The sequence below is a fragment of the Eumetopias jubatus genome, unplaced genomic scaffold, assembly GCF_037043125.1.
Source record: "Eumetopias jubatus isolate StellerSeaLion01/CBP00866 unplaced genomic scaffold, mEumJub1_p1.0 scaffold_8, whole genome shotgun sequence".
NCBI lineage: Eukaryota > Metazoa > Chordata > Mammalia > Carnivora > Otariidae > Eumetopias > Eumetopias jubatus.
Window position 1 is genome coordinate 39988770 of NW_028274814.1, and position 11963 is coordinate 40000732.

The window sequence follows — 11963 nt, forward strand, 5'->3', positions numbered from 1 at the left end:
CACACAACAGTGGTCCTGTTAAGAAAAAAAAACAAAAAAAACAAAAAAATTCCTCAAATAAAATGCAAGATGCTAAAAATAAATACAAAGAACTGGTACAGCAAAACCTAGTAACTTATGAGTTTTTTCATGTTATACTAACATTTTAAGAAATTATAATTTGAGCATAACCACTCTTGCTACTTTTACAGCTTCATCTAAAAAAGCTAAAAGCTACTAGAAAACCCAAATAAAAACTCCTATTCCCATTTTTACCAAACTTAATTTCTGGTTTTTGGTTTATCCATTCAAATTTACAATACCTCTAATTTTAATGCCAACAAAATTGGTTGTAATCAAATTTTAAAATAATATAATTTGGTCCCCCCTTTAAAAAAATAAAAATAATTTCTGAAAATGAGAGCTCAGTTTTAGTTGAATGTTTCCATACAGATTAAGCAGAATGACTTTCAAATGACCAGGATCTTGCACTAAAACCTAAATATCAAGAAATGAACTCAATCACCATACAATAGATTCCTCATTTGTTTTACACAGAAACAACCTTACACTAGGAACAACTGTGATACTTAAGATACTTAAGATGAGAAAAAAGGTAAATAGAAAAGGAAAACATTTAAACCCTTAACGCTAAGAAAAATCACTGAATCAACTTAAATATAATTCTTAATTCCTGTACCACAAAGATTACTTCCTACAGCAATAAATTTACATATATTTTAAATCATACCGAACCAAAATTATGCTATCTTTAATCCCATTCTGTCTTGTTAGGAGGGAAAAAGGATTACTTTAAACAAGTTACCAATCATTCTTTAATTTGCACAGCAGCAACACTTGAGTTATCTCAATGTTGCCCATACTCTTCAGTGACTGAGACTTTAAAATAAACAAACAAAAAAAACCTCCGAAGATTATTCCCTGAAATCTTGTTCCTGGGATTGAAAATTACGGAAGATTCTCATCCTGAAAAACAAGGAATTTGGCACAAATGTAAAAAATAAAGGCAAAAAACCCATCAATATTCAAATGGAAGATTCAGTTCAGGAGTTATTTTAAGAACTAAAGCAAAGAAATAAGTTATGGTTTCTTAATCACAGAACCACATCACATTTCTGCAGCACTGCTAAACTTTTTATGAAATACTAATAAAAACCTGTACACCTGAAACTAATGTAACATTGTGTCAACTATACTACAATTTAAAAAAAGAAAACTAAGTCCAAAAAAAATTATCATATACTCATGATGAGACATGACCCTTAATTTAAAAAAAAGAAGAAGAAGAAAAAGAAGCCAGAGCAAAGCAAGCACTAATAACATTGGAGCTTAAACAAAATTTGACTTCCCCTTCCAAGTTGATCTGGAAACAATCTCATCAATATACAAAGTGAATGTATCAAGTTATCAAGTGAAGGCTAGAAGCAATTTGGGGAGAAAAGTACTTAAAGTAAGTAGTATCATTTACAAATCTGTGTATAAATACATTTTCTTTAAAAAATTATGCTACATTTCTGGGGCACCTGGGTGGCTCAGTTGGTTAAGCTACTGCCTTCAGCCCAGGTCATGATTCCAGAGTCCTGGGATTGAGCCCCTCCTTAGGCTCCTTGCTCTGTGGGGAGCCTGCTTCTCCCTCTCCCTCTGCCTGCGGCTCCCCCTGCTTGTGATCTCTCTCTCTCCATCTTTCACTCTGTGTCAAATAAATAAATAAAATCTTAAAAAAATAAAAATAAAAAAATAAATAAAAAATTATGCTACATTTCTTAAAAAACTAAGATCCTTCCATAGAAAAGCAATGTAAACTCTGCAAAGTCCAGCAATAACATTTTCTGACCAAGGCAAACTGAGTATTAAAATTTAAGGCATGTCATTTGCCTAATAAAATCAAGTAAAGAAATCTGCATCTTAAAAGATCAAAGTTAGTAATTAAGATCCTGTGGTATCAAAGTATTACCTAATATTATTTATTAGGAATTGATACTTGTTTTAATAATAGCTATGCATACAGTGATTCTAAAAATTAGTTTGATGGAAACAAATTTGATTTGTATACCACCTTCACTCATTCTCCAACCCAAAAAGCCTACTTATACATTTGAATTGATAAAATCAATACCCAAACCAAAGTATTGAATTTGCTATGGTTATAGAATTCTGAAGAAATCTGATAGTGACTTCCACACCAAAATACAATTTCCTCATTTGAGATGTACTAATTAGCCATTTACTAGACTACAAATGTTTTAACATTTCCCAAATCATTAGATCCTAACCAGTTTTTTTTTTAAGATTCTATTTATTCACTTGAGAAAGAGAGAGAGCACTGAGGAAGAGAGAAGCAGACTCCCTGCTGAGCAGAGAGCCCAAAGAGGGTCTCAATCCCAGGACCCCGAGATCTGGACCTGAGCTGAAGGCAGACACCCAACCCACTGAGCCACCCAGGTACCCTGATCCTAACCACTTTAAAATTTGTTCTTTACCAATCTAAGCAAGTCATTTACCTGCTCCATGATTTCAGGTTCTTTATTAAGTAGTTGGGCAGAATAACCTAAGATTTCTTCCAATTTTAATACACTAAGATTTTTAACTCAACAACTGACTACAATATTTCTCCTATCTTCCTACAAAAAATATGTATGTTAGAAGTATACTTTCATGAAAAAGCTTTGCTTTCTTCCCAATGCTTTAACAATCCCTTGACTTGTCCTTTAATTGTATCCAAAGATAAGAACTCAAACACTCACCTAATGAATAGGTTATTAGGAAAATGTCCTGGTCAAGAAACCAAAAATACTGCCCAACTACTGGTATAAAGGATCCTGGGTCTGGGAAAATCACATTTTAAAAAACAAAACAAAGAAATTGTATAAAGAGGGCCAAATGACATATGAAAGTTTCTAAACCAGGGTACCACTCAATGAGCTAGGATTTATTTGGTTCTGCAGCCAAATCCTCAACTCACTTAAAAATAATATGGTGATATTATGTATAAAGCATCAGATATTCTTTAATTTGACCATGCCCGTGTCTAGACAGAGAACAAATATCCAAAAAGCAATGAGTTCAAAGAAAAACTGAGCTTAGACAAAATCATTACATTAGACAAATTGATTTTTCCCACTGTATCATTAGTTCCAAGATAAATAAACTATTAAAAAATGCCAAGTGAGGGGCGCCTGGATGGCTCAGGTGATGATCCCAGAGTCCTGGGATCCAACCCCGCAACAGGCTCCCTGCTGGGGTCGGGGGGGGGGGGTGTCTGCTTGTCCCTCTCCCTCTGCCCCTCCCCCTCCACTCACGCTTGCTCAAATAAATTAAAAAAAATTCCAGGTGATTAAGGAAAACACACACATTACATTCTGATAAGTCCTCAAAGTTAAATTCAAATCGAAACTAACAAAATTAATCCATAAAGTGCTCAACATTTACTTGGGTCCAGTCTTTTTTTTTTTTTTTAAAGATTTTATTTATTTGAGAGAGAGAATGAGAGAGAAGAGAGAGCATGAGAGGGGGGAGGGTCAGAGGGAGAAGCAGACTCCCCGCTGAGCAGGGAGCCTGATGTGGGACTCGATGCCGGGATTCCAGGATCATGACCTGAGCCGAAGGCAGTCGCTTAACCAACTGAGCCACCCAGGCGCCCTACTTGGGTCCAGTCTTAAGAAAGTAAGGTAACCAACTAAAAAAATATATCTATAGAGCACCTATTCAAATGTAAAACCTTAACAAAAGAATAAAATCCAGGATCAGCAGCAATAGGCACCCCTGGTACAAAAGCAAAAAAAAAAAAGTGTCCTCGTGTAAACAGAATTTTTGCCTGTAAACCAAAAGGATTCAGACCTAAGTTTTTGAGTATGACTGATCAATAGGAAAAAATTATAGTTTGACAAGATTTTTTCAAAAAGGTCTGCACCCTTTTCAATATAAACCACCATAAAATTGAGCTTTTATTTCACAATGCCTTAGTTCTACATCATTTACTGTAAAACTTAAGAAATTATTACGTTCCTAAAGAACTTGTCAGTTTTTAAGTTCACTTCCTTCCACATGTTGAGTTAACTTCCCTTCACATCTAATATGGCCTTGGTCATTTGGAAGGTGACATTCAAATGGTTAAGTGCTAGCGTATTCATTCATGGATAAAATAGATTATTTACTTTCATATCCTATTTTGATCCATTCAGTCCATTTTCTTGACAAGAAGAAAATGGATAATGGCATTTTTCTTGTATACTGTAACTGACTTTTTCATTCAGTGGAACTCTGCTTCTTCAAACAACCTCCGTTCACTTCCGGATGAGAGCAACGTTCAATGAAGCTACTACAGGTCAAGCAACAAGTTGCCCAAACCTAGCTATTTAAACGTAGAATATACTTGTCAACCAGAATGACACACCATTATGTACACCATGAAAACCTCCCTGAGAGGTTAAAAGCAAAGCACTCTGAGTCCTTTGGACTCCTGGAAAAGTCTGGCTTAAAAACCTTTCTTAACAAGTTTAAAATAACCATAGTGACATTACAACTCTCAAAGCACACAGTTTTACATGGGCTCTTGTACTAGTCACTGTATAGTGAATGGGGTGAAGTCTTACTAGTTTTAATCTACCCTGTCAGGTAACTTCTAGCTACCAAAAGGCTTAAGCGTCATCAAGTGGGACAGTATCAAACACTTATTGTACCTTTCTAGTCCGAAGTCAATTATCCAGAGAAGAAAGTCTTTTTTGTAGTTTATATTAAATGCCTGTGCAATCACCAACTAAGATATATCCCAAGTAAGGTCATTTGGGAACAAGGTCGTTCTTATTTTAAAAGTACAGCCTGATCTCGGGGATGGAAACTCGCATGTAACACACCAGCAGCTAAACAGTGCAGAGCCTCTGCTGAGATTGAAATGCACAAGGCAAGAAGACTCTGTACTTTCCTAACTCAGAAACTTTCCCACCAACGCCGAGTTTCCTGCCAGACACTAAAACAATAACAAGTAGGTAATGCGTTTGTACTAAGATGATTTTCACCACTCCCCCCAGTAGCAAACCTCTTTGGCTACCAATAATTCTTATCCTACGTAGGTCATGTACCAAGTTCTAGTTTCAATCTCTTTCAAAAGTTGGCCTCCCACTCCCCCACCCCACGCCCCGCCAGAGCGAACAGTTAAGAGAACGACTTGTAAAGGAGGAATCGATAAACTGGCTTCACCGAGCCAAATGTAGATCCAAGCCACCGTAAAATAAAGAAGTGGGGCTATACCTGCAGTTCACACCAGGCGACCTCCACTGTAGTTTCAGTGTCCAGACCTTTGTAGACGGTCTTAAAGGAGCCTCTGCCAATTTCGATGTCAAACTTGAGAAAGCGGCCATCATTGGACATTCCCACGGCCTTGGTCTCCAGCTCTTCAATATCATCCTGTTGCTGGCTCCGTTCCTCCTGTAGCTCCTTGGCGCTGCCGCCGCCGCTGCCGCTTCTGGCCGACGGAGGCTCCTCTTTGCTCCCCACATGGTTGGGCTGGGACACTTGGCGATCTCTGCTGGTACTGGCGGGGGCAGTCGCGGCGGCAGGGCCCGCGCCGGCTGGCTCCCCAGGGGCGGCAGAGGCGGGAGGTAGCTGGGCTACCTGGGCAGCGGCGGTGGCGGTCAAGGTTTCCTCGCGGTGCGGCTCCGGCGGAGTACTCTGCGGGGCGACCGCGGAGACGGTGGGCTGGGGGAGAGAAAGGGGAAGGCCGGGCAGTTCCAGCGCAGTGGCGTTGGAGTCGCAGATGACGCTGCGGCGGAAGAAGCGGTGCTCGGTGGTGGTCGTGGTCGCGGCCGCGCCACGGCTGTCCTTGTCCATAGTGTGGCGGCGACGCCGGTACTCCTCTGTCCGGCCGGTCCCAGCGTCCGGCGCCGCGCTGCCCAGTTTCTCCCCCACCGAGGAATCGGAGCTGGAGCCATTCTTGGGGGAAGGCGCCGGCGGCGAGAGGAACAGGGAGCTGGGAGTGCTGCTCTGCTTCTCTGCGGCGCCGCCTGACATGGTCGGTCCGCAGAAGCGAGGCGAGCGGGCTCGAACTTGTGAATGAAGAGAGGGCGAGGGGCCGAGCCCGAAGAGCGGCGGAGGTGAGCGGGTCCCGCTACTAAGGCTCCCGCTCCCGGCGGGTACGAATGCACCCGGACGGCTCCTCACTCAGCACTGACAAGCCGCCCCGAAGGAGACGCGGGCCACTGGGCCCAGTTGCGGCGGCTGCTGCGGCTCACGAGGGGGGCTCGTCGGCGGGCGGTCGAGGAGCTGAGCCACGGGGGTTAGCGCCTCACGGTCCGCATCCATCCTGCGGCGAGCGGCGGCCGGGAAGGCTGGAGCAGCAGAGGCGCCGCAGTCATGAGGGGCAGGGTAAGGAGCCGGCACCGAGTCGAAGCGGATGCGGCGGCGGCTTCAACTCCCCGCCGCCGCCGCTTCCCGAGCTGGGCGGGCTAGGCCCCGGGGGCGGCGGCAACGCGAGGAACGGACGAGCACGGACTCCCGAGCGGTGGCAATCCCAGAGCCGAAGAGGGTGGGAGGGGCCGAGGAAGGCGAGGGAGGGCCGGCCCGGGGGCTCCCGGTCAGTCAGTCAGTCGCCTCCTCCCACACGCGCCCCCAGCTAGGGGGACCAGTCTCACAGGGCGCCCATCGCCCTGACGGGAAGAGCCGAAGCCTCGAAGCCTCGGTGCCTGAGGAGCGGGCCCCCCCTTCCCCGAGGCCTCCCCGCCCGCCCCGGGCCTGGCAAACCCCCGTCTCCTCCCGGGCCGGTGCCGGGGGCTGACAGAGGGAGGGAACGGTGGGGAGGGGAGGGCCGCTCACCGCGGGGCCCGAGCTCCGCGGCTTCTCTGGGCCGAGAGTAGAGGAGACCGAGAGGACTGGGTGAAGGGAGTTAGGGAGAGGAAAGAGTAGTCACCCCCACCAGGCTCCTTCTGTCACCGAAGATGGGGGTGCAGAGTGGCCGAGCGTGGAGAGCCGCGTCCGCCGGGGAAACTCTCCGCGCTAAATGGCGCCGGGCGTCTGAAGCCTCCACACAGCCCGCTCGGACCCCGCCCCCCGCCGCCCGGGGCGCCCCACCCCCACCCGGCTCTCGGGACTCTCGCGCAGGCGCGCTAGTACCGAGGCTCCCTGGGATTTGTAGTTCCCGCCTGTGAAGCATGAAAGGGATTGGGGAGGAGGGAGCCTACGACTTCCGTGATGCTCTGTGGTCGCTTTAGCCTGATGCCTCATGGGAGTTGTAGTTTTCTTCGGAAACCGCCCCTTCTGGAAGGCTGACGGGAGCGTCACCGTGGGTCGCTAAACCCCATCCTTAAGTCAACGCTAGCTAGGAAAATCATTATTTAGGGTTTAATTGTGGAAAAAGGGCCGGAAGAAAAAAAAGAAGAGGGAGGCAGGACGAGAGGAGAGACTCCCGTCATGCACTGCTGAGGCGAGAGAGCGCTAAGAGGTTGCCATGCAATGAAAGATGATCTGTTGTTCATCTTTAATGGAGAGAGCCGCAGTAGTGTTGAGTGTAGGGGTGTGGGAGTGGAGAAGGAAAGCAAAGCAAAGAGAACCAGAACCTGAGCTCAGAGAGCCAGAGGGGCTGAAGACTCCTTCCTAGGGTAAAAGAAATTTTGTGAAAATTGTGCATGGAATTAATAGTGATGAAATGGGTTGCGGGAGGAGACAGGGAGTGCTCTCCTCTTCCCTTCCATAACAAATAAGGCCACACTCTCAGCTGCAGCCCCACGATAGATATTCTGGCTTTCAAAGATTGGCTGCCCTCCTGAAATCCAGGAGCATATTGAATCTTTTGCTATGCCAGAAAAAAATTAACGGTGCGGTGAGCGAAGATTCGAGAAAAAAGAAGGTCCACGTATCTTTGCGTCTTTTACCACAAACTTGAGAGAGCCGAGTTGACTTTTGCTATGTAGTCGATTGAGCTTAATTTCCATCTTTCATTTGCCTGAGGGCTTAGTAAAACAACATCCCCTTTCCCTAGAGGTACGTGAATGTACACATGTAATTTATACCATGGCTTTGGACTTAGAGGAAATCTGGATCCATGTAGTTCACAGTAACGGAATGCTTTCCTTGAAAGCATCCTTAGGCTCTCTGGACCCCTTTGCTCCTCGCAACTACTCAAGATTGTGCAGGTGATGAGCACCAGGGGGCACCAGACAGAGTGGGAAGCCAGACCAGTCAGATGGCAGTTAAAAGTTTTAGCCCACCGGGTAAGAGCGGGAAGATCTTAAACGTATGCAACCGCATCAGAGCGTCCATAGACTTCTGCCTCTCATCAGCGCCCGCTATAGAACGAACTCAGAAGCACACTTCCTAACCGAGCGCCCCACTAAGAGTATGAGTAGTTTGGAAGCAACTTGACAGAAGATTCGTTAGCACCAGTTTCCTAGAAAATGCCCACAACTTAACGGGATGAACTCCACCTAGAGAAGATTTGCTATATAATTTATATGATATGTAAAAGAGTTACACTGTTTTCAATTTTTCCTCAAAAGCTACACTTTCAGGTTTACAAAAAAGTTGGTTTTAAAAACAAAGGTTGTTAGGTTTCAAAAAGCTAACAGATTATAAACACTTTAAAATATGACTTCAGGGGCGCCTGGGTGGCTCAGTCGTTAAGCGTCCGCCTTTCAGCTCAGGTCGTGTTCCCAGGGTCCTGGGATCTAGCCCCGCGTCGGGCTCCCTGATCCGGGGGAAGCCTGCTTCCCCTCTCACACTCCCTTTGCTTGTATTCCCTCTCTCGCTGTCTCTCTCTCTGTCAAATAAATAAATAAAATCTTTAAAAAAAATAAAGTAAAATATGAATTCAGTGAGGGCAACTAGAGTACACACTACCAAGGCCCTTGACAATCATGCCTTATCAACATGTTTTTTTTCAACAACAAACAATTAAGTTCATTGTAAATAATTAACTGTTGAGGTAAAGCCACTCTTGCCCACCTGACAGCTTTTCCTACCGGTGTAACATTAGCTTCACTATGAAAACAGGTACAACTTTATATTGAATATAACCATATTGTGTACAATGGTTGGATTTAAAGGTTAAACTGTTTATTTGCCAAGTTCCCTTTTTAATGCTTGCCAACTTCCAATTAACATGATATTTTCTGTTATTCATTACTATAATATCTCTAATAATACTTTTCCTTTCTCTGTCATTTCAATTATCAAATAAAGAATTGATCCCCCTATAATCCATATGAAACATCAAGTGGCATAAATAGAAGCAGCAGGAAAAACTCAAGATACCATAGACACGCTAAGCTTAGAGATTTTAGTTCCCGACAGGTGGATCCATAAGAATAATACCAGTATTTTATTGGCTCTCATCATGTTCTTTGTTCACTTTAGTCCTTGTTCATTTTCTCAAACTGAGTCATGTTTCTATTTCCCATCAATTCACATTTTACGTATACATGGTCCCTGCCATTGGTGACTGGCTAGTAATGAAACCAGAAACAACTTTGATTTAGACAGTGACTGAACATACAAAATCTACCTTATTTTGTATGTGGCATAATTCATAGTGTAGCTTCTTGAAGTATAGGGGAAAAAAACACCATCTTGAGAACATTTCTTTTTTTGTCTCCTTTCTTTCTTTTCCCATGCCTATGGATATTTTTAATTTTACCTCCTTGTCATGTGGAACTCAAGGAAGAAGGGAAAGTCAGGCAGTTAAACAATGAAGAAGAGAGTTTTTTTTAAACCTTTTTTAGCATAAATGAAATAATGGGGAAGGTGGAACTTGCCCTATATCAAAGCATATCATAAAACCATAGACTAAATGTATGACATTGAGATAAGCATAGATAATGAAACAGAAAAGATAATACAGAAACAATCTTATGTATATATGGGAATTTTGCATATGAGGAAGATGACATTTCAAGTCAGTGGAGAAAGGTTAAATAAACAGTGTTTAGACAACTAGTTATTCATTTGAAAAACAAATTAGGTTCCATGTCTACCCCCCTACCCTTCACAAAATTAATGTCCACATAGTTTAAAGACTAAATTTTCAAAATAAGCTCTAAGAATATTTAGAACCTAGGAAAATATGGGATAGGAAGGGACATCAAAGAACAACCCAAGAGCCATAAAGAAAAATATTTGACTATTTCAAAATTGACAGTTCTGTTCAATAGAACACAAATGATGAGCTGACGGAAAAATTTTGAAACCTGTATAGCAAAAGACTAATATTCAAAATATATATAAATAACACCTTAAATCACAAAGGATAATACAATCCTATAGAAACAGGGGACAATTGAGACAGGAGGAAATCCAAATAACAAAAATAAACTTTAAAAAAATGGTGGAACTCAGTAACTAAGGAAGTGCAAATTAAAATAAGATATATACTTTTCCCTTATAGAACTGGCAAAAATTTTAAGCATTTATAATATCAAATGTAGGCAAGGGTTTGGAGAACTCATGTGCTATTAATGATAGCATAAATTAGAAAAACATTTTTTTGAGGGTAATTTGTTAGTACTTACTGAAATGTACAACATGCACAGCCTTTGAGCTAGCAGTTTCCCTTCTTGGTATCTGCCTTCTAGAAACAGTGGCATGTATGCACTAACAAATATGTATAAGAAGATCCACTACAGTTTTGCCTATAACAAGAAATTGAAACAATCTGCATGTAGTTAAACTATAGTACATCTAATTTTGGGAACATCATGCAACAGGAGAAGAGAAGGAGGTAGATATATATGTAGTGGCATAAAAATAGTAAGTGAAAAACTCAAGTTGCTGAATTATGTGTACTAGATCATATGTTGTATTTTTAAATTTTTGTTTCTATATGTATTTCAATGCACACAGTAAAAGTATGGGCAGTATACACCAAAATGAAAAGTGGGAGGCTACTTCTGGGGAGTACTCTTATCTATATTGTATGAATTTCTTAATATATTCTCACTTACTGCAGACAACTTGAAAAATACAATAGAATATGAAAGTACAAATCCCCAGCAACTCTACTAGCCTTTGAGATATCAGCTTTTGCATTTGACAAAATACAGCATTGGACATTATATTGGACAGCATTATATTGCATACAATACAGCATTACATTACACAAAATCCATTTTGAAAAAAACCCTCAACAGAGTAGGGATAGAGGGAACATACCTCAACATCATAAAGGCCATGTACGAAAGGCCCACAGCTAACATCATCCTCAATGGGGAAAAACAGAACAAGAACAAGACAGGGATGTCCACTCTCACCATTGTTATTTAATATAGTACTAGAAGCTGAAGCCTCAGCAATGAGGCAACAAAAAGAAAAAAGGCATCCATATCAGCAAGGAAGAAGTCAAATTTTTCATTTGAAGAAGAAGTCTCTTCTTCATTGTTTAACTGCCTGACTCACCCTATTCACAGATGACGTGATACTTTATGCAGAAAACCTGAAAAACTCCAGCAAAAAATTGTTAGATCTGGTACATGAATTCAGGAAAGTCACGCAGGATATAAAATTAATGTACAGAAATCTGTTGCATTTCTATATACCAATAAGGAAGCAGCAGAAAGAGAAATTAAGGAACTCATCCCATTTACAATTGCACCAAAAACCAGAAGATACCTGGGAAGAAACCTAACCAAAGAGGTAAAAGATCTGTGAAAACTTATGAAAGAAATTGAAGATGACACAAAGAAATGGAAAAACATTCCATGCTCATGGTTTGGAAGAACAAATATTGTTAAAACGTCTATGCTACCTAAAGCAATCTACACATTTAATACAATCCCTATCAAAATACCACCAGCATTTTTCACAGAACTATAACAAACAATCCTAAATCACAAAAGATCCCACATAGACAAAGCAATCTTGAAAAACAAAAAGCTGAAGGCATCACAATTCTGGACTTCAGGCTATATTACAAAGCTGTAGTCATCAAGACAGTATGCTACTGGTACAAAAACAGACACATAGATCAATGGAACAGAATAGAA

At 42.0% G+C, this 11963-nt stretch overlaps 1 protein-coding gene and 1 pseudogene across 17 annotated transcripts in view; one reads left to right on the forward strand and one right to left on the reverse strand.

The window, feature by feature from the left end:
- WNK1 (WNK lysine deficient protein kinase 1) overlaps positions 1-7004 on the reverse strand; it is a 149718-nt gene extending 142714 nt beyond the window's left edge. For all 17 annotated transcript variants that reach the window (XM_088025863.1, XM_088025862.1, XM_088025860.1 and 14 more), the window contains exon 1: positions 5248-7004. In XM_088025863.1, coding sequence (XP_087881989.1) covers positions 5248-6006 — 759 coding nt within the window. In that variant the 5' untranslated portion in view covers positions 6007-7004. The remainder of the gene's footprint in view (positions 1-5247) is intronic.
- LOC148163681 (uncharacterized) lies at positions 6930-8252 on the forward strand (annotated as a pseudogene).
- The last annotated feature ends 3711 nt before the right edge of the window (positions 8253-11963 follow it).